The sequence below is a fragment of the Podarcis melisellensis genome (assembly GCF_964234715.1).
Source record: "Podarcis melisellensis genome assembly, chromosome: 14".
Classification (NCBI taxonomy): domain Eukaryota; kingdom Metazoa; phylum Chordata; class Lepidosauria; order Squamata; family Lacertidae; genus Podarcis; species Podarcis melisellensis.
In genome coordinates, this window is record NC_138546.1 from 39,190,231 (window position 1) to 39,213,862 (window position 23,632).

Sequence of the window (23,632 nt, forward strand, 5' to 3'; positions counted from 1 at the left end):
TGAGTTTGCATCCTGCCGGGGGGGGGGGGGGGAGAGGGGAGCCTGCCCAGCAGACTTGACCCCTTTTCATTGGTCAGCAGCAGCCGCAGTTCTCTCTGGGCTGATAAGTTAATTAGTTTTTCTCCAACTGAAACCAAGGGCCCACCCACAGCATACATTTAAACAATGTGCTACTACAGTACATTGGATCTGTTGGATCTCTGCACCACCTGTGGGTGGAAGAAGGTAAAAAAGGTAAAGGACCCCTGGACGGTTAAGTCCAGTCAAAGGCAACTATGGGGTTGTGGTGCTCATCTCGCTTTCAGGCTGAGGGAGCCGGCATTTGTCCACAGACAGCTTTTTGGGTCATGTGCCCAGCATGACTAAACTGCTTCTGGCGCAACAGAACACTGTGACAGAAGCCAGAGCTCATGGAAACACCATTTACCTTCCCGCCACAGTGGTACCTATTTATCTATTTGCACTGGTGTTCTTTCAAACTGCAGGAGCTGTGTCAGAGCAAAGGGAGCTCACCCTGTCATGGGAATTCGAACCGCCAACCTTCTGATTGGCAAGCCCAAGAGGCTCAGTGGTTTAGACCACAGCGAAGCCTCTGGTCACAAACAGCAAGTTAAGATCCAAGCAAGTGTTCCTAAAATGAGCACTCCGAGTAATTGTCAGGGTTTGAACACCTAGCCCCTCATAACTGCACACTGTTGTTTGCAGAGTAAGATGTAGCAATCCAATCCAAAATGTCTGGTGTGATGTCATTGCATGGCACAGACATGCCATGCAGTGACATCACGTTCTGTTTTGCTGATTATTACCAGGGAAGAGATGCAGCTACAAGCGTGTCATTATGGGTGGTATTCGACTAGTTTATTTTTTTTACAAAAAAATTATTTATGCTTTTCAGGTTTATACATTTCACTCATTTTACAGTCATTTTGACATTTCAAAACTTGACTTCCTTCCTCCTCTTTCTGCTGTAACTTAAATTTATTTTTAATATCTTCTGCATATCCAAATTAACTTAATTTGCTCATTTATCATCTACTTTAAATATATACTCTTATAAAACTGCAGGTTATTACCATAATCCTGCCAATCTGTTTACAGTTTATCTATAAATATTCAGTAAACCATTTCCATTCTTTTATGAAAAGTTTGTTATCTTGATTTCTTATTCTTCCGGTAAGTTTCGCCACTTCTGCGTATTCTATAAGTTTTTGTATCCATTCTTCTTTTGCTGGGACTTCTGCTTCTTTCTATTTTTTAGCAAGTAACATTCTTGCATCTGTAGTAGCATACGTGAATAAGTTTCTATACAGTTTAGGTAGTTCTGTCCCTATAATTTGACTAGTCTAGGGACTCAGCTATACAGCTGCAAATATAACATTTTAAAAGAGTTTTAAATGCATTATACAAATGTGACACTAGATGGCGATGGTGAGCTAATGGCAAATTCAATATATATTTTAAAACTATTTTTTAAAAAGCATTTTCACAGCGGTCACCACTGATCTAGTTCAAGCCTGAGTGACTTGAACTAGGGAACCTCCTGTAATTTTTAAGAGTGGTTGAAGGTGGTAAGCTGGTGACATCATGTGTACATTAATTTCTTTTGCTGTTCTATAACTTTTTTGCTCTGCTATTGCAAAAAACAATTTCACCAGGAGTTACAACAGAGCATGGGGGGAAATACATATCTGTGTTGGCACTCTTTTGTTTCTTGCGGGGACACACACCCTTATTGTCTACTTCCAGTCAATATACAAGATCATGGTCTTAAGTTCCAGAGAGATGTGTAAATAGTATATTATGAATTTTGCAGCGAAACCAACCTAAAAGTGCGACAGGCCTTACCTGTGACCTCAGAACTTGGAGATGACATTACCAGGCTTGCAGAATTTGATGGTAAGTCACTGAAGCAATAGCAAAAGTTAATTTTTGGAAACTTAATTGGTTAAAGTATTTTGTTTGTTTGTTTTGCTGTGTCAGAAATTCCCGGTGGAAATTCCTTTGTATGAAATCAGGTACTACTTGAAAAGTAACTGTGTTATTGTCGCCATGCAATATGATTCATGTTTCCATACATTGTCAGACTAATCTGCCAGACTAGATCACAAAAAATTAGCTGCTGTCATGTTTACTGTTTGATCCTGACATCTCTTTGATCCTTATTCTTGGCTTGTTCTCTGGTCCCAATTGCTCATTGGTCTTGACTTGGGGCTTGATCTCCAGTCCTGCCTTTCGGTTGCCTTCAGATCCTGATTTACCTTGATCCAGGCCAACAAAGGTCCGTATAGTTAAAGCTATGGTTTTCCCAGTAGTGAGAGCTGGAACATAAAGAAGTGAGAGCTGGACCATAAAGAAGGCTGATTGCCGAAGAATTGATGCTTTTGAATTATGGTGCTGGAGGAGACTCTTGAGAGTCCCATGGACTGCAAGAAGATCAAACCGATCCATTCTGAAGGAAATCAGCCCTGCGTGCTCACTGGAAAAAATACATAAAAAATACATTAAAAAATACAACAATAACAATAAAAAAACACACATCCAATATTCCATATCTTTATCTTTCATTCACTTGTTTCATCGACCTCCTCACACCTCCCTTTTTGTATTCTAGTTTAGTTATTTGTTTCAGCAAATTCTTTCCATCTTTCTCATTTTTTTATTGGGTAATTTATCTTAACAGCCTAACCTATTAATTAACTCAACAAATCCTTTCCATCTTTCACTATATTCTGTCATTCAGTTTACCTTAATTTATTTTAACCTTATCTTACCATAAAATACCTTAAAGCTTAAAACTTAATACTTATTTATACATAACTCCTTATATCATTTCTACTAAAGCCAAATAATTTCATTCCAACATTTTTCCTAATACTCGTTAATTTTACCCTACTTCCCAAAATAATTTTTTTAAAAACTTTTTTCCAATCTTCATCCAACGTCTCTTCTTCCTGGTCTCGGGTTATGTCAGTCCTTACTGTCCATTCCATCTAGCCCATCAACCTGGTAATCTTATGTCCGAGGCTCCTAAGTCTTTTCCATGTCCCTTCTGCAGATCTTCTTCTTGTTTATACCTGCAATGGGTACCACTTTCTCTTTCTATCTCTCTTTCTTCTGTTGTGGTGTTCTGTATACAGTGGTACCTCGGGTTAAGTACTTAATTTGTTCTGGAGGTCCGTTCTTAACCTGAAACTGTTCTTAAACTGAAGCACCACTTTAGCTAATGGGGCCTCCCACTGCCGCCGCACAATTTCTGTTCTCACCCTGAAGCAAAGTTCTTAGCCCAAGGTACTATTTCTGGGTTAGCGGATTCTGTAACCTGAAGTGTATGTAACCCGAGGTACCACTGTATAGTGTTAAGGTTTAGTCTTATTATAAGTTATTGTAAGTTTCAATTAAGTCTGCTGCAACTGGATTTCTTATGGACAGTGCCAATCCTAAATGTATTGGATTCGCGACCATTATGCTCATTTGGCTTCAGTAGCAGTAAAGCTCTGCTGGTCTATTTTTGGGCAATCCTGCAACGTGTTAATGTTTTTACTCCGCTAACTATACATCAGAGTTCTGCTCTGGCTCAATATTGAGTAGAATTTCGATGACAATCACCACTATCGCCCCCACATCGGGCACATATCTGCAACCTGTTCCCTCTTCTGCCCAGTGCATGCTTAATGCTTACCAAATTCCTCCCTCCGATACCTTTGGCCAGACCTTTGTGTCAAAGAAGGAGATTTTTTTGATCAGTGGACCTAAGAACATTAGAAGAGCCTTGCTGGATCATGCCAAAGACTCGTCTAGTCTAGCATCCTGTTAGGACCGGGACATTCACAGGGAAACCAAAATGCTTGTTTACAAAGCTATTGTACTACCAACCTTACTGTATGCTTGTAAAACGAGGACCACTTATAAACGCCATCTCCATCTCCTCAAAAGTTCCCATCAAAGGTGTCTCCAAAAATGTTCACACATTGCTTGGGAAGACAGACGAACTAATGTCAGTGTACTGGAAGAAGCATAGATCACCAGTGTCAAAGCAGTGATTTTTCAACATCAACTTTTTTGGACTGGCTATGTTGTGCAGATGCCTGATGATCGTTTTCCAAAGCAACTAGTCTATTCCGAACTTAAAAATGGAAAGCGTAATACTGGTGGTCAACAAAAGAGCTTTAAAGACTCTCTCAAGGCAAGTCTTAAAAAATGTAGTATAAACACCAACAACTGGGAAACACTGGCCTCCGGGTGTTCCAGTTGGAGAACAGCCTTTACCAAAGGTGTCATGGGCTTTGAAGACGCTCAAACTCAGAATGCAAGGGAGAAACGTGCTAAGAAGAAGGCACGCTTGGCAAATCTACACCGTGATCAGCTCCCGCCCGGAACCCTATGTCCCCACTGTGGAAGGACGTGTGGATCCAGAACTGGCCTCCCCAGTCACTTATGGACTTACTGTTAAGACTGTGTTCATGGAAGACAATCTTACTTGGCTATGAGTGATCACCAAAGAAGAAGAAGAAGAAGAAGAAGAAGAAGAAGAAGAAGAAGAAGAAGAAGAGGAAGAAGAAGAAGAAGAAGAAGAGTAGGACCATGAGCACAACAGCACTCTCCCCACTTGCAATTCCTAGGAACTGACATTTGGAGGTGAATCATAGCTTTCATGCCTCCTGAAATTTCTAAAACCTCCAAGGATACTGCATAGACTTCAGCAACGCAAGAAAAAGAGCGATTTTTCTTGGCTGCTCTCAATATTCCAATCGGACTGGTGTGCAAATTTTTGTTGTTGACCAGGTTTGTGTGTTATAGCTCTAGTTTCATTTATCTTTCTCGAACCTGCTAATATTTTTGGTAATTTTTGTTAACAGAAATACTAAATACAGCTAGCGTTCATGTTCAGAAATTGAATTCTTCCAGATTGAGAAGGATTTAGATTGTTTAGGCCAGATGAATAGCAAGGAAACTTTAAACGGATGGGCCAAGTGATATTTTGGTTTGGCCGCAACAAACGGCATTTTTTCCACACAATGTAGTTTTTTTATATATATAAAAAAGCTCATAAATTATCATTTGTAAGTAAATAGTATATGAAGCCAGCAAATGTTTGTTTAAAATAAAGAGTGGAATATTTGTAGCGCCAATTTTCCACATGTAATAGAATGGAATGACAAGAACGCATCAAAGGGTTTTGATGTTATTTGCAGTTCACTGTGGCATTTGAATATATTCTGCACATCTTTCCCCATCAGGATATCTTTGGTTTTAAAGGTCACAAGACAGCATTATGAGGAGGTAACATAAGCTGAGCTGCTTAATTTTTCAATACAATGGGGAAAGGGTCTTGTCTTCTGAAGACGCAAAATACAGCATAAAACTAAGCAGGCCTGGGTCTTGTCAGTGCTGGGATAGAAAACCACCTTTGGAAACCTGTGTATACAGCCTTGAGTCCCCCGATGGAGGAAAAGAGAGATTTAAATGCTTTTTAGACCAGCAGGTGATGCCTTATGTTTGAGGTGTGGGGGCTTTTTAGTGGTGGCTCCTCGCATGATGAACTCCTTCACTACTGAGATGCAACTGGCCTCTTATTTTCTTTTAGGTTAGGAGGGAAGAACATGGGACCAGTCTTGGCTTGCCAGGGGGTCCAATTCAGCCCATGAGGCCGTTTTCCCCAAACCACAGAAACCTGTCAATCAGCTGATGTCACTGGATTATGTCAGCAGATAGGGTTCAAACCTGCTGGGTGCTGTTTTACCAGTGTGTTTCCTTGCATTCAGGGACGCGGGTGGCACTGTGGGTCAAAGCACAGAGCCTAGAACTTGCTGATCAGAAGGTCGACGGATCGACTCCCCGCGACGGGGTGAGCTCCTGTTGCTTGGTCCCTGCTCCTGCCAACCTAGCAGTTCAAAAGCATGTCAAAGTGCAAGTAGATAAATAGGTACCGCTCCGGTGGGAAGGTAAATGGTGTTTCTGTGCGCTGCTCTGGTTCACCAGAAGACCCGGAAGCTGTCTGCGGACAAACACCGGCTCCCTTGGCCAATAAAGTGAGATGAGCGCCGCAACCCCAGAGTCGACCACGACTGGACCTAATGGTCAGGGGTCCCTTTACCTTCCTTGCATTCATAGTTTGGCTTAGTATTACTTGTGAATAAAGCCATAGCATTCAGTGCCTTCTCCTCTGTTGCATCACGACACATCGCTAGCTTGGACACAGAGTCTTGTCTCTCGCATTTATTTATTGCAGCTGCAGACGTTAGCTTCTTGCGCTAGGAATGGATTAATGTCAATTTCAGTTTGTTACTTTTCCAGTCTTACATCCAGTTCTCAACATTTCTGTAGCAATTTGCCTTAAAAAAGCACACACACAAAAACTGCTCATTGGCATTTTACTGCATATCCCCCCCAAAAACACACATTTTATGTTTGACTAATACACACATTTACAAGCAATTATAACATTTTCCAGCATAACAACTTAAGTTCTTAATACCATAGGCACCTTTTAAGTTTCCCTGCCATTTTTAGGTAATGATGTATTTATTAACTTTCAGTAATTGTCAAAATAAGTCAATCAACTTATAGGCCTTGATCTCTGCCCACCCCTCCCAAGAAATGACTGACCCGATTAAAGAGTTTGAGATTTTATATAGGAATTGCTAGCATTGCTTAACTCCTGCAACTCTATATTTGCAACCTGTTTAGATTTAGCTTGCAGTTGTTTTAAATTTGTTATTTAGCCTTTTTTAGACATAAAAATGTTTTCCAGAGGGGATAAAAATATATATATAAATCAGCCAGGCAACTCAATCAGCTGCAATTCCAATTATAGTTGATGAAAAAATTGCAGTCTATTTTTTCATATTTAATACTAGGTTATTTTTGTTGTTGTTGTATCTTCAGTTTTTGACTGCTGCGGTGGTCTGGTTCTTGCTACTTCTGACAAGTTTACATATTTTGCATGACTGTTAAGCCTCAGGGTGGCACAGGGTTTAGTAACAGGAGTCCTTATAGGAAACATCCCGTATCTTGTGGTCATCCTGACAGCACATTTTGCAACTGAAAAGCAGAAATATAAAACATGAATGGTTAGCAAATGTGGGGGCAAAGGGTTGTTTCGTTGTGTATTTATTTTATGCCTTCCGATAACAGTGCTGTGTTACATTTTGTAGCCCAAGAGATATATTTGATCTCTGCATGTCAAATGTTTTACAAAAGTAACAAAAAGAAACAGAAATATTTGTATTTTCTCAAGTAGCAGCTGGGAATACCAACTAGGTAAAGCCTAGTTAGTATTTTATTTGTACAGGTGTGGGCAAAATCAGTTTGTGTCTGGGAGACTAAACAGCCAGGCCAGAGTTAGCAGGTGTGTAGGACCAGGTATTAGGGACGTGGGTGGCGCTGTGGGTTAAACCACAGAGCCTAGGGCTTGCCGATCAGAAGGTTGGCGGTTCGAATCCCTGTGACGGGGTGAGCTCCTGTTGCTCGGTCCCTGCTCCTGCCAACCTAGTACAATGGTACCTCCGGTTACATACACTGCAGGTTACATACGCTTCAGGTTACAGACTCTGCTAACCCATAAATAGTACCTCAGGTTAAGAACTTTGCTTCAGGATGAGAACAGAAATCGTGCTCCAGCGGTGTGGCAGCAGCGGGAGGCCCCATTAGCTAAAGTGGTGCTTCAGGTTAAGAACAGTTTCAGGTTAAGTACGGACCCCCAGAACGAATTAAGTACTTAACCCGAGGTTCGAAAGCACGAAGTGCATGTAGATACCGCTCTGGCGGGAAGGTAAACGGCATTTCCATGCGCTGCTCTGGTTCACCAGAAGTGGCTTAGTCATGCTGGCCACATGACCCGGAAGCTGTAGGCCGGCTCCCTCAGCCAATAAAGTGAGATGAGCACCGCAACCCCAGAGTCGTCCGCGACTGAACCTAATGGTCAGGGGTCCCTTTACCTTTACTTTAGGACCAGGTAATATAGTTCTCTGCCCTTTTCAAAGGCTCCCTTTGTCAGGTCCAACAGATATCTAGGCCAGAGGTTTCCAAAATTATTTGGCTTACCACTCCCTTTTAAGAAACAAAAATTATGCAGTGCCCTCTGGAAATCTACTTTCTTTAAGTGAACAAAAAGAGAGATGCAGTAACCAATTTGCATTCTTTTAGATATCTATATTTCTACCTACAATTTCTACCTACTGCTAAATCCTGTGCATGTTTACTCAAAGGAATACAGTGGTACCTTGGTTCCCAAACTTAATCCGTTCCCGAAGTCTGTTCCAAAACCAAAGCATTCCAAAACCAAGGCGCGCTTTCCCATAGAAAGTAATGGAAAACAGATTAGTCTGTTCCAGACTTTTAAAAACAGTAATTTAACATGAGTTTTGCTATCTAATGAGACCATTGATCCATAAAATGAAAACAATAATCAATGAACTGTACTATAAAATAAATAAGACAGTATTGTAGATGATAAAAATAAAAAAAATATTTTTTTTCTTACCTGCACTGAGAATAGTCATTGTTTGGATGGAGGCTTTTATCCATTTCCGCAGTCACACAATCAATCAATCAATCAATCAATCAATAGCTGAACTGGGTTCCACACAGTCACAAAAACAAATGAACTGAAAAAGCCTCAGAAACAAAGACGCAAAATTAAATAGCAAAAACAAAAGCGCCAAACTTAATCCGTTCCAGAAGTCCGTTCGACTTCTGAAACGTTCGAAAACCAAGGTGCAACTTCTGATTGGTGCAGGCACCCCGGAAACAATAGCCATCAGCTGCATCAGACGTTTGGCTTCTGAAAAACGTACAAAAACTGGAACACTTACTTCTGGGTTTGTGGCGTTTGGGAACCAAGGCATTTGAGTACCATGGCGTTTGAGAACCAAGGTACCACTGTAGTCTGATCCATCCCAGGGGCAGTGACACTGCCCCAGCCTGTCTGTCATTGGCCAAATAGGCAGGCAAGCTGTCACCGACTTCCTGAGTCTGGGTGAGGATGAAAGCATCCATCCAAGCTTGGCAAAAACCCACAGCTCCATCATAACCACCATTGGAGGCAATGTTGTCGTCCCACAACAGCGCCTGACTTGGTGGTAAGCCAAAAACCGGTGAAACATGTATGAATGTGTCAGGGAACTGCCATCGGAGCCAGAGGGAGAGGGAGGGCTCCAGAGGGGTTCAGGAGAGCGTCCCGGGAGGGAGAGAAGCAGCCCATCTGCTGGGGAAGGAATTCAGCGTAGCACCAGTGGAGAAGGGGGGCAGATGGGGGAATCGGCGAGGTGGCTCCATGACTCTTCGCCGGAGACCAGCGGGGAGAGCACGGGTCCTCCGCTGCCCACACCCTCCCTGCGCAGAAGGCTTCCGCGCAGGGAGAGTAGGCGGCGACTAGGCGTCAAAGAGCTTCTTTGCTGGAAGAAGTTCAAGAATCGCCCACTGACGGATTCTGCCAGCGACTGAGACAGCCACGGGTGAGAGGCTGTCCAAACAGAAAGGGTTCACCCAGGTAACCTAGCCAGGTGTGGTGTCTATTTACGCACGAGCAACCCCTAGAACCATTACAGAATGGTTTTTCAAAATGCTCTTTTTTATGCTTCCACCACCCCCTTGTTTTTATTCAACACTTTCGAATGCACCCCAGCATCCTATCACCCCTCCCTGGATCGTTCCAGCTCACCGCCAGGGGGCAGTATCTCCCACTTTGGGAAACATAGTCCAAAACTGAAGATACAACGACAACAAAAATGAACCTAGTATTAAATATGAAAAAATGGTCTGTAATTTTTTCATCGACTGTAATTGGAATGGCAGCTGATTGAGCTGCCTGGCTGATATATATATTCCCCTCTGGAAACCACTTTTCATGTCTAAAAATGCTAAATAACAAATCTAAAGGAACTGCAAGCTAAATTTGATGGAAATCCAGCCGTCTTTTATGACTTAGCATAGAAAAATTACACAGAAAGCCAGCTATATTTTCATGATGGAGAGAGCAGCCCCTCTGTCTGCCCTTCTCCGATTTATTCTCCTTTGTTCTGTCCAGCCGCATGGCCGTTTGCCAATCTCATGTTACCTCATCCGGTCAAGCTTTTATTGCACCCATCGCCATATAGGGTCGCACATTCCAATACATTGTAAAGCTCAGAGTGCTGGTCACGAGGTCCGGAGGTACCCTGCAGTATTTACAAACCTCTGCCATGGCTTTATGACTCCCACAAACAGGTTGCAAAGATAGAGTTGCAGGAGTTAAGCCAGGGGTCAGCAAACCTTTTCAGCTGGGGGCCAGCCCACTGTCCCTCAGACCTTGCGGGGGGCTGGACATTTTGGGGGGAAATGAACGAATTTCTATGCCCCACAAATAACCCAGAGATGCATTTTAAATAAAAGCACACATTCTACTCATTTGAAAACAAGCTGATTCCCGGACTGTCCACGGGCCAGATTTAGAAGGCATTTGGGCCCGATCCAGCCCCCAGGCCTTAGTTTGCCTACCCATGAGTTAAGCAATGCTAGCAATTCCTATATAAAATCTGAAACTCTTTAATCGACTCAGTCATTTCTTGGGGGGTAGGGCAGGGGGGCAAAGATCAAGGTCTATAAGTTGATTGACTTATTTTGACAATTACTGAAAGTTAATAAATTCATAATTACCTAAAAACGGCAGGGAAAGGTGCATATGGTATTAAGGACCTGTTTTTATTCAACACTCCCAGTTGCGCCCAAGCATATTACCACCCCCCTGGATTGTTCCAGCGCCCCTAGGGGGCAGTATCGGCCACTTTGGGAAACACTGGTCTAGGTCATCTTCAGCAATCCTATGCTTTCTTCCAGTGGCAGTGGTCTTTAAAATTTCAGTGGTGCCCTGTGCGAAATTCGGTGCCCCCCTGTCCCTCGCCTTCCTCTCTGCTCAATTCACTACTCTATGGTTCCAATACCCTGCAGCGCCCTCTAGTGTTGGTGGAACTGGTTGCACTGGCCACCTCTGTTTATTCCAGCTTCAGTAACAGTGATCAGTAAACATGGAGCAATTCCTCCCCCCCCCCCAGGTTTGATCGGTCTTGGAAAATTCACCTATTTAAAGGGTCTCTGTGTGTCCAACAAAAGCATTGAATGCATAGTGTGCAACGCTGAACATGTGATCTCTATTAATGGCTTCTCGTACATTGGGATAAAGCAAAACAAGTCCCATTGCAGCCAGCTGAGATCAGTGTGTTTAGATTGAAAACAGGAATGGCATCCTATAGCCGCAGACACCAAAGGGACACAGAAGAGGCCACATATATTCAAAAGTAGCACACGCGCCCCTGGTTTTTGGCCGTGCCTTTTAAATCTGTAGTCCATCTGTGCTTAATCTGCGTGACCTCGGGGTTGAAAGCTTGGCTGAGCTTGAGTTGCAGAAGCTGAACTCCACAAGACAATGTTAAGATTGCTGAACTTTAGCAAGGTTAACACATAAAGAAAGCAGTTCTAACTTGCTGCGTTATATACTGAGTGCATTTCGCTTCCCCCCACAGTTGTAGATAGCGCAGAGCCATTTGATGCCCAGGTTTTTTCCTTAACAGTTTCTAGCATTTACTTGAACAAGAGTCATACCAGAAAACCTTCTCAACAAACAAAAATGGAAAGCGAGCGAGGTCCAGGCTCAAAAGAATGGCAACTTCAACTGATGGAATATGCACAGCTTGTGGATCTAACATATAGAAGAAGAGAAGAAGAAGAACACACATTTAAAGAAGATTGGGAAATGTTTATTGAATATATGGGGGGTGGAATTGTGTACACTTGAAAACACTGGCAACATTAAGATCCTGTAAATTCAACAGTGTAAATAAGTTTTGATGGATGTAATAATGGAATACTGAATGGTTTAGTTTGTGTAAAATACGCAGGGATTTATGTTATGCAAAATGAACCATGGAAGGCGAAGAAGGGAAGTCATTGATATGTTAAGGTTGTTTAAATGAATATTCCAAATTGTAAAACAGAAAAAATTAATAAAAATTATATTTATTTATATAAAATAAGGGACGCGGGTGGCGCTGTGGTTAAACCACAGAGCCTAGGACTTGCCGATCAGAAGGTCGGCGGTTCAAATCCCCACAACGGGGTGAGCTCCGGTTGCTCGGTCCCTGCTCCTGCCAACATAGCAGTTTGAAAGCACGTCAAAGTGCAAGTAGATAAATAGGTACTGCTCCAGCAGGAAGGTAAACGGCGTTTCTGTGCACCGCTCTGGTTCACCAGAAGCGGCTTAGTCATGCTGGCCACATGACCCAGAAGCTCCCTCGGCCAATAAAGCGAAATGAGCGCCGCAACCCCAGAGTCGGCCACGACTGGACCTAATGGTCAGGGGTCCCTTTACCTTTATGTTATGCAAAATGAACCATGGAAGGAGAAGAAGGGAAGTCATTGATATGTTAAGGTTGTTTAAATGAATATTCTAAATTGTAAAACAGAAAAAACCAATAAAAATTATATTTATTTATATAAAACAAACAAACAAAAATAGGTATTACAACTGAGACACACAAGTTAATTGTTAAGTTGTGGGTGAACATATCAGACGACACAGCGATTCTTCAAACATTGTTTAATCACAGGCCAGGACAGGACAGAACTGAACTGAAGGGTTCTGCTAGCCTGCTTATATAGAGCTCCAGTACAATGTAACTGTAACAATTTCCTAAAACTATCCAATCACTGAACGTCACTTTCGATCCCTTATTTGCATAACTATCTACAGTATCCCCCTGCTGGCCCAGGGTGAGAACTTCAGTACATAACAATAATGTTGTTGTATATCCTCATTGCCTAGCAATTGCCAAACAAACTACGAATAGTAACCAAGCATTGATTTGGGCATACAGTGGGACCTTGGTTCCCGAACAGCTTAGTTGCTGAACAAATCGGCTCCTGAACGGCTCAAACCTGGAAGTAAGTGTTCTGGTTTGAGAACATTTTTTGGAAACCGAACATCCAATGTGGCTTCTGATTGAGTTCAGGAAGCTCCTGCAGCCAATCGGAAGCCACGCCTTGGTTTTCGAAAGGTTCTGGGAGTAGAACGGACTCCCTGAATGGATTAAGTTCGACACGCAAGGTACCACTGTATAGCTCATATTATTGTTGTTGTTGTTGTTGTTGTTGTTGTTGTTGTTATTTTCAGACAACCTGGCAATCTGGATTGTGGCTTATTGTTTTCGCAATGTGGCAGGAGCAGGGAAGGAGTCCTGTGGGAACTAAGAGCATCACCAGCAACCATAATTCAAAACAAGCTATGGTTTAATGGGAACAAGCAGGCTACTGGTAATGATCATCACATTGAACCACAGTTTGTTTTAAGCTATGGTTTACTGTGACATATGAACTGTGCCTAAGCATCACAGCCTTGTTTTACCACATCAAATTCAAACAACCATGAATAACCATGTGAATTGAGGCTTCAGACAGTATCTGTAGTAGGTCTAAGCAATATTTGGGCTTAGAGGGTTGAACATGCTGTTTTTGAAAAGAAGGTCGTTTTATGACACTGTGTCACATTGAACTGAACTGTTAATATATGTAGACATTTAATGCTGCTTGTTGTATGAGGTGTTTTTCCCTTCAATACTTGGGGGGGGGGGAATCAGCCCTAGGAAATCTTTGTTAAAATGTGGAACACCTGACATGCTTGCAGATAGTATCTAAATCACAATAAAGCAACCTCCTTGATTTTCATTTCGTAGGAGAAGTTGAGTGTGAACCTCCTAATGGAAAACTGAATCGATACGCAGGAGTTCTTTCCTGGGATGTTAACAAATACTGCCTTAATAATGAAATGCTGCTGTTACGAGGTTGTATGTTGAGAAACACTGAGTGGTGCTTTGGAATGGTTATTTTTGCAGGTAAATATGAACTTTTAATTATTTCTAATCTTACCAACAAAAACATTTCCCCCAGTCCTTATATACATTGCGTGGACAGGCGGAGTCCCCCAGATCCCGAGCGCCCCCCCCGTCATGTGGAATAACGACTCAAGACAACGTGCTATGGGATTAAATTGGCCACAACTTTATTAAATTTCAAATGTGGGTAGACCTTGGCTCAGGCATTGGGCGTTCTCCCTCCCCAGTCCCCAGCCGGGGACCTAGGGAGCATCAGGGTTATCCAGTGTTTGTGTGGGGGATGGGCCGGCTCTGGAGAACATATGTTCAAACAGAGATAGCCGCCCCCGTTACGCCGCCACCGCCGGGGAGAGCAATGGCGACCTTTCGGCGTACGGTCAAAGCCTCCCTTCACTAACCCCTTTAACGGGAACCCTGGTATCGCCGCCGCAAAGAGGAAGATGGACAAAAGGATTCCGCCCAAGGCCTGATACCGCCAAAGTTGTGACGTTTTGCTACGGGAAAGGCGAGACCTGCCATGCAGGGGAATTCCTTTCCGGCCCTTTAACAGCGACCTTAACATAGCAGCGCCCGCATACCTGTGAAGAAAAGTTAACCTGCAAAACCTGTGAAGAAAAGTTAACCTGCAAAATAAGACATTAACTGAGGTTGGGTAGGGGGGAGAAGCTTTGGAGCCAAGTGAGGATTCCCAGGTAAGATCCTCCCTCTATTGTGTGGGCAGGTAGTCCCTCCCATACCTGGCCTGGTCTCCTTGGCAACGCTTCCCCCAGGCGGGATTGGACAACTGACTGAGGTAGGCAGAGACCTCCAGGTACCCCACCTGAGGGAAGGCAAATGGAGCCGCTCCAGGTCCAGGGGCTGCGCGTGTCCCTGCAAAGTGCGCCCCCCGTTTTTATGCGGGGAGCGGTCATTACCTAATATTGATAGTATGTAAAATCACCTAATAATAGTGAATGCTAATAACAAAAACAGCTAATCTACTATATATTTTTGGAGAATTGTCTGTTGGCTATGTATTTGGATGCCTTAAGATATTGTAATCAAATTTTTCATGGTGGCTCCTCTGATCAAGGAACGGATCTTGCATCCAGAGGGGTGGAGCCAACTTTTGAAACCTGCACTGATTTTTTGGTTTCCTGTAATTCGGTATGAGATTGCAAGTAATATACAGCCTAAAACATGATTAAAAACAGAAGAACTGAGTAAAAATAAGATAGTGATGGATAGAAAAGTTTGAACCTGATGGGTGAAACCAGTGGCAAAGTAATCCACTTAGATAGTGTGCTAGAGGTTTAAAAAGAATTTTTTCCTTTTTTTATAGGCCCTGACACCAAGTTAATGCAGAACAGTGGCAAAACTGAATTGAAACGAACAAGCATTGATCGCCTGATGAATACTTTGGTATTGTGGGTAAGTTACTACAGTAGGACCACAAAACTTAATCTGGCATCTTAAATACAGTTTCCTTGAACATTATGTATAAAGGTGTAATTCCTTAAAATAAGACGAGGGATGCCTGTACTGTCATCAGCATCAGTAGGGATTTTGGAGAATTCTGACGGAAATGGAGACGGAAGTGGAAGTTGTTGATGTTCACATATTTGTCCCATGTCTGGATTGAAGATCAATCCATTGGTTTTTTCAGTCTGCAAAGGATACGTAATTAAATACTCCCCCTTTAAATTGTGTTTCCTTTGCACTGGAGGGGACACAGGTGGCGCTGTGGGTTAAACCACAGAGCCTAGGGCTTGCCGATCAGAAGGTCAGCGGTTCAAATCCCCACGACGGGGTGAGCTCCCGTTGCTTGGTCCCTGCTCCTGCCAACCTAGCAGTTTGAAAGCACGTCAGACTGCAAGTAGATAAATACGTCCTGCTCCGAGTGGAAGGTAAACGGCGTTTCTGTGTGCTGCTCTAGTTCGCCAGAAGCGGCTTAGTCATGCTGGACACATGACCCGGAAGCTGTACGCTGGCTCCCTCGGCCAGTAAAGCGAGATGAGCGCCGCAACCCCAGAGTCGTCCGCGACTGGACTTAATGGTCAGGGGGCCCTTTACCTCTTTACCTTGCACTGGAACAAAGGATGTGGAAATAATTGTGTTATTAATTATGTTAAATTCATAACTTACCTAAGTAGTTATAAGTCAACTACATTAAACAGCAGGCAGCAAAGCAAGTAACTTAGTATTTGGTGGAAACTGAACTGCAGCAGAACAGAAACAGTGCCAACTGAGAGCCAATGTGGTGTAGTGGTTAAAGTGTTAGCCTAGGACCTGGGAGACCACAGTTTGAATCCCCACTCAGCCATGAAACTCACTGGGTAGCCTCAGGGTACTCACTCAGTCTCAGCCTAACCTACCTCACAGGGCTGTTGTAAGGATAAGATGAGGAGGAGAGGAACTGTGTACAGTGGTACCTCGGGTAACATATGCTTCAGGTTACATACACTTCAGGTTACAGATGCTTCAGGTTACAGACTCCGCTAACCCAGAAATAGTACCTCGGGTTAAGAACTTTGCTTCAGGATGAGAACAGAAATCGTGCTCTGGCGGCATGGCGGCAGTGGGAGGCCCCATTAGCTAAAGTGGTGCTTCAGGTTAAGAACAGTTTCAGGTTAAGAACAGACTGGAACAAATTAAGTACTTAACCTGAGGTACCACTGCATACTGCTTTGATATCCTCAGGGGAAAGATGGTGGAATATAAATGAATGAATGTAAATCAATGAACAAACAAACAAACTGTGATGAAGACAGGTCAGAATGAAAATTACTGCCTCCTTACATGCTGATGTACCAGTAGCTGGGTTGGTAATGGTGGGAGCCACTGTTAAAATTTCCCACAGTGCCCTGCAGTATCCCTGATATAAAGTTGTTCCAGGACACCTGAGGCAATTTAAATGATTGCCCTTGTCATGCTGATGACGTTCGCTGATGCCACTAGGTAAGCCCACCACAACTTGCGGGAGGCCGTCAGTGTTGGAGGAACCCCACCAGAGGGCACTATACTGAAAGGCCCCTCAATTGTGGTGCTGTACCTGAATCACATACATGCCAAAACTTCCTTGAAATGGGCATGTTTCCTGTCATGGCCCTGCTGGCTCCTATCTGTATTACAAAATCTATCTGTTCCATACTCGACTAAATATCACAGCTTTCTCAGAGAATCCTGGAACTTGGTCACAGAACTACAATTTCCTGGATTCTCTAGAAAGAAGGGATTAAGATTAAAACACTGGGTGGGTGGGTGGGTGGATGGGTGTGTACCCTTCTGTCTCAGGAGAAATCCTGTAGCAGTCCTGACATTATTCCAGAGTTGGCATTCAGCATGGATTTCACTATAGAATTCACTATGGATTTTCAGAAGTTTTTATTAAGTTTTTTAAAAACTTGAATCGTCTCCTCTTGGGAGATTTTTTTTATTTTCAGACATGCTTCCCAAGTAATCAGCATGGCACAGAATGTTGGACAGGGAAATCTGGATTCAGATTACTGCTCAGCTTTAAAATTTATATATATATAGACTGTAGATGGATAGATGATAGATAGCTATAGATAGATATATAGATGATAGATGATAGATAGATAGATGATAGATAGATAGATAGATAGATAGATAGATAGATAGATAGATAGATAGATGATAGATAGATAGATAGATAGATTAGATAGATAGATAGATAGATAGATAGATAGATAGATAGATAGATAGATGATAGATGATAGATAGATAGATGATAGATAGATAGATAGATAGATAGATAGATAGATAGATGATAGATAGATAGATAGATAGATAGATAGATAGATAGATAGATAGATGATAGATAGATAGAGATATAGATAGATGATAGATAGATGATAGATAGATAGATAGATGATAGATAGATAGATAGATAGATAGATAGATAGATAGATAGATAGATGATAGATAGATAGATAGATAGATTAGATAGATAGATAGATAGATAGATAGATAGATAGATAGATGATAGATGATAGATAGATAGATGATAGATAGATAGATAGATAGATAGATAGATAGATAGATGATAGATAGATAGATAGATAGATAGATAGATAGATAGATAGATAGATGATAGATAGATAGAGATATAGATAGATGATAGATAGATGATAGATAGATAGATAGATGATAGATAGATAGATAGATAGATAGATAGATAGATAGATAGATAGATAGATGATAGGGATGTGGGTGATGCTGTGGTCTAAACCACTGAGCCTCTTAGGCTTTCTGATCAGAAGGTCGGCAATTCGAATCCCCACAACGGTGTGAGCTCCCATTGCTCTGTCCCAGCTCCTGCCAACCTAGCAGTTTGAAAGCACACCAGTGCAAGTAGATAAATAGGTACCGCTGTGGCGGGAAGGTAAATGATGTTTCCATGCGCTCTGGTTTCTGTCACAGTGTTCAGTTGCACCAGAAACAGTTTAGTCCTGCTGGCCACATGACCCGGAAAGCTGTGGACAAACTCCGGCTCCCTTGGCCTGAAAGCAAGATGAGTGCCGCACCCCATAGTTGCCTTTGACTGGACTTAACCGTCCAGGGGTCTTTTACCGTTACCTTTTACTTTATATATAAACATTTAAAAGTGAAAAACAACTTGTTCTTGGCATCCGTCTGTCTTGTGAGACAATGGAAACGTGCACTTTCAGGGAACGGTCAAACCATCACAGAGCGACTTTGCCTGTTGTGGCTGCAGAGACTGATATGGGAGAGACATGTTTCATTGCAGGGGGAGCAAGGTGAAGGCATGTGGTTTTGCTGCTCCAGATGCACCATGGCGTATCTTCTCTCTGCTCTCTTCCCAGTGGTCATTCCTTCTATAACCACTGCTGTGGATTGTCTCTAGGTGCTACCACCATCTGCAAGGGATTCCCATATGGCTGGGTTAATGTTGTCAACTGATACCCCCCAACCCCCCTCATATGAACTAATATATTCATAAATAACTACTGCTTCTTTGCAGCCATGGTTTCCACAATCACAGCAGCACTGTTGCAGTGAATAGGAATTGTAACCCCAAAATGGCAGCTCTAGTACAGTGGTACCTTTGGATGTGAACGGGATCCGTTCTGGAGCGAACGCAACCCGCGTCTGTGCATGCACGGATCGCGAGTCACCGCATCTGCACATGCGCGTGACGTCATTTTGAGCGTCTGCGCATGCACGAGCGGCAAAATCCGGAAGTAACACATTCCATTACTTCTGGGTCGTCGTGGAGCGTAACCTGAAAGCGCTCAACCTGAAGCATATTTAACCTGAGGTATGACTATACAGTGGTACCTTGGTTCTTGAACTTTATCCATTCCGGGAGGCTGTTCGACTCCCAAAACCATTTGAAAACCAAGGTGCACTTTCCAATTGGCTGCAGGACCCTCCTGCAGCCAATCGGAAGCTGCGGAAGCCACGTCGGACGTTTGGCTTCCTAAAAACACTCGCAAACCAGAACACTTATTTCTGGGTTTGCGGCATTCGGGAGCCGATTTCTTCGACAACTAAGCTGTTCGGGAACCAAGCTACCACTGTACTTTTCTTCAATCGAAAGCCACCCTCTGCATGCTTTTGCGGGGGCAAGAAGGTGGGGGTTATTAAGTTGTGGGTTGACATAGCAGCCGGCACAGCGATTTCTTCAAGTAGCTCTTTATTTTGTAAGCTGGAATAGAACTGGCCGCAAACAGCTCAGCCGGCCTGCTTTTATAGGCAGCCGGCTGTCAACATTGTAACAACCACAGCCCAGAGTTCCCGCCTAAAATAACTGCCGCGGACCTGAGTGAAAACTATCTACAGACCTGAGTGAAAACTATATACAGTATCCCCCTGTTGGCCCAGGGTGAAACTACACTACATAACACCCCTCCCCACCGAGATAAGGCGTTAGTTACAATCGTAATGGTTTCCTTATATACAGCACTACGCGTAATGGTTCAATTAGGCACAAAAGCATATCGGTTACATTTCCCATACTTAGACCAACAGTGATACATGTCCAACAACATAGTCCTTTAAATAAGTTGGGCGCTTGGAAACTCTGCCAGACCGCCGGGGACTGGTAGCCAAGTCCGGAGGGCCACACAGTTCTCGCTGAGGCTGTGGTGCGACCCTAGGTGGCGTTGGAACCAACTCCCCTGGATCCGCTGCTGTGGGTGGAGCCTCCGCAAGTGGAGTGGTCTGAGTCTGTTCTGAAGCGGCTTGGTTCGGCTCCACGCTGGCAGTTTGCGAGGGAGGTGTAGGTGGGGCCTCGCCATCTGTACGTGTCTCTTCTGGAGCTGCAAGCGCAGTTGGGGGCACCTCGGTAGTGTCCAAGTTCCCAACCCTGCGCCTAAGCTGGTCTATGTGCCGTCGCCACAAGCGTCCATCTTCGAGTGCCACCTGGTACGAGCGAGGTCCAGTGACTCCCACTACTGTGGCTGGCACCCAAGGAATGTCCCCCACATAGTTCCGGGCAAAGACCTGGTTTCCTGGGACAAATGACCGTGGCGCGTTGGCACAGCCTGGGGGTTCAGCCACGGCAAAGTCCGGGTGTAGCTGGTCGAGCGGTGACCTGAGGCGGCGGCCCATAAGCAGTTCAGCAGGACTCCTCCCTGTGGCCGCATGAGGGGTGATGTGTTGCACGAACAAGTATTCGGTGACCCGCTCATGCCAGTCTCCCCGGTCCAGGCGCGCCAGTGCCTCTTTTGCCGAGCGCACCATTCTTTCCGCTTGCCCGTTGCTGGATGGATGAAAGGGTGCCGTTAGGGCATGGCGGATGCCCAGTCCCAAAAGATACCGCTCAAAGGTGCCTGACGTGAACTGCGGTCCGTTGTCAGAGACAAGGACATCAGGACACCCATGCGTTGCAAACAGGCCTCGCAGCACCCGGATGACAGCTTCGGTAGTGGTGGAGGGCATCAGGGCGACCTCCAGCCATTTGGAATAGGCGTCCACCACTACCATAAAGGTCCGGCCGTGAAAGGGGCCAGCCAGATCGATGTGCACCCTCGACCAGGGTGTCTTTGGCGTCTCCCAGGTGTGTCCCTTAGCTGCCGGTGGTGCAGGCCTCGACTCTTGGCACGCTTGACAGGCGGACACCCAGGCAGTGATGGCATCGTCCATATTAGGCCACCAGACGTAACACCGAGCCAATGCCTTCATTTTGACAATTCCCGGGTGGCCAACGTGCAGAGCCTCCAGGACGCGCTGACGGAGTCCCTGGGGAATCACGACGCGGTCTCCCCACAGCAGACAGCCGCGATGAGCTGAGAGTTCATGTTGTCTGGTTGCGAAGGGCTGGAACTCCGATGCAAAAGGCCCTTGTGGCCACCCCCTCCACACTCAGTTGAGCACCCGGCTGATGGTGCGATCCTGGGCAGATGCGGAGGCCACAGTGGTAGCTGATACAGGCGCTGCCGGAAGATCCTCAATCAGAAGGAGCGATGAAGCTGGAGCCGGGTCTTCCACAAATGCTGGAAGAGGGCAACGGCTGAGGGCGTCGGCATGGCCCATCGATTTCCCCGGGCGATGGATGAGCCGGTAGTGGTAGGCAGCCAGGAAAACAGTCCATCGCAGCATGCGTGGCGAGAGGACCGGTGGAGTTGGACGATCACCGGCGAGGAGGCCCAGGAGTGGCTTGTGGTCAGTGATGAGGTCAAAAGTCCTGCCATAGAGGTATTCATGGAACCTCTTCACTCCAGCCACAAGTGCCAATGCCTCCTTGTCGAGCTGGCTGTAATTCCGTTCCGTTGAAGATAGTGTCCTGGAAAAGTAGGCGAGCGGTGCTTCTCTTCCATCTGGAAAACGGTGACTAAGGACAGCACCGATGCCAAAAGGTGAGGCGTCGCAGGCAAGGACCAGCGGCCTGGATTCACTGTACTGTACCAGCACACTGTCTGAAGAAAGGAGAGCCTTGACCGCGTTGAAGGCCGCCATCTCCCGATGACCCCAGGCCCAAGGCGTCTTAGTGCTAAGGAGTCGGTGAAGAGGCTCAGCCACTGTGGCTTTGTGGGGCAGGAACATGTTATAAAAGTTCAGCAGCCCCAGGAATGCCTGCAACTCCGTTTTGTTCTTTGGGGTGGGGGCCTGCTGGATAGCGCGGATCTTGGATGTGGTTGGGTGAAGGCCGGAGGCATCGATAAGATAGCCCAGGAACTCTACCTGTGGAACGGCGATCTGGCACTTCTCCCTCTTTACCTTGAGCCCGGCCTCTTGGAACCTGGTCAGCACAGCACGGAGGCGCTCGAACAGCTGCTGGTGTGAGTCTGCAGACACCAAGACGTCATCAAAATATGGTACCTACACAACATAACAGGGGTGGAGTGAATCGAGACCATGGAACATTGCAATCTTTCACGCGAATTGAATTGAGAAATAGGGCATTGTGTGTAGAGAGAGGTCTTAAAGAGAGGGAAAGCAAAATATGTCCTGGTCGGGCAAAAAGAAATTCAACTTGCATTTTCAGAGCTATCTGCAAACGTTCCAGACCATTAGTCCAATCAATAAAGTTAGAAAAATGCAACTTGAACCAGTCATTGGTAAGAATATTTGCAATAAGTACCGGCTGTGGTTTTTAATTAGCTACTAAAACAATAGAAAGTTGGGTGGTGTGCGGTCGTTGTTTTGTCAGCATTTGACATATTTGCTTAATATAGGATTACACAGATGTCGGGCCAAATTCTGAAATCTGTGCCATGGACCGAGATCTGCCACAAGGCCCATGCCTTTAGTAGGTGGCTGCAAGGCGTTGCATCAGCCCAGAGGGAATATAAGGAGACAGTTTGTCTTAGGAATGTATCCCAGAACATTCTGGCAAGCACAGGGAATATGTAATGCCAATCCCATATAAGGAACCAGTACAGAAAGAGTGGGAAAGCTTCTATTCGGAGCAGAGAACTCAGCGACTTTAATTCTCCTGCCTGGCCTTGGAACCCTGCAAAAAACAGCAAGGGGAGGCTCCTTCTTTTGGACCACAGCTGAAGGGTGCCATGAATGTTGGCGGAGGCTTTTGTAGGTATCTATAGAACAGGGAGACGCGGGTGGCGCTGTGGGTTAAACCACAGAGCCTGGGACTTGCCGATCAGAAGGTCGGCGGTTCGAATCCCCCCGATAGGGTGAGCTCCCGTTACTCGGTCCCTGCTCCTGCCAACCTAGCAGTTCGAAAGCACGTCAAAGTGCAAGTAGATAAATAGGTACCACTCCTATAGGTAAATGGGGTTTCTGTGCGCTGCTCTGGTTTGCCAGAAGCGGCTTAGTCATGCTGGCCACATGACCCAGAAGCTGTACACTGGCTCCCTTGGCCAATAAAGCGAGATGAGCGCCGCAACCCCAGAGTCGGCCATGACTGGACCTAATGGTCAGGGGTCCCTTTGCCTTTACCAAAAATCAGTGGGTCCCAATATAGGCGGTCGGATTACCTAGTGGGGCACAAACAGGCAAAGGGGCACAGGAGGTGTAAATGACTTTGAAAAGCTGGTATCACCAGATCGAGTTCATCATTGTTGTTGACTTAATTAAACTACATAGTTTTAATTGGATCTTAAATAAATGGTTACTGTTTTAATTTTTTATTGCACTGTTATATTTCATAGTGGGTTTTGCAAACCATGATTCTGAATAATGCTTTTCATATCTTAGGGTAAGGGGCACTAGGGATGCGTTTATGGTGGCCCAATAAGGTTTTTGCAGCTGTCAGGTGCTGGTGTGGTTGCTCGAGAGCAAACAGGCAAGACTCGGACCTGTCTTTTCCAGGTTTTATTCTTAGTGCAAACTATTTACAGTGA

The 23,632-nt window shown here is 44.7% G+C and overlaps 1 protein-coding gene across 1 annotated transcript in view; it reads left to right on the top strand.

The window, feature by feature from the left end:
- ATP8B4 (ATPase phospholipid transporting 8B4 (putative)) overlaps positions 1–23,632 on the top strand; it is a 115,314-nt gene that overhangs the window by 38,645 nt on the left and 53,037 nt on the right. The window contains exons 10-12 of the mRNA XM_081888420.1: positions 1,814–1,896; positions 13,704–13,862; positions 15,184–15,272. Of these exons, the coding sequence (XP_081744546.1) occupies positions 1,814–1,896; positions 13,704–13,862; positions 15,184–15,272 (331 nt within the window). The remainder of the gene's footprint in view (positions 1–1,813; positions 1,897–13,703; positions 13,863–15,183; positions 15,273–23,632) is intronic.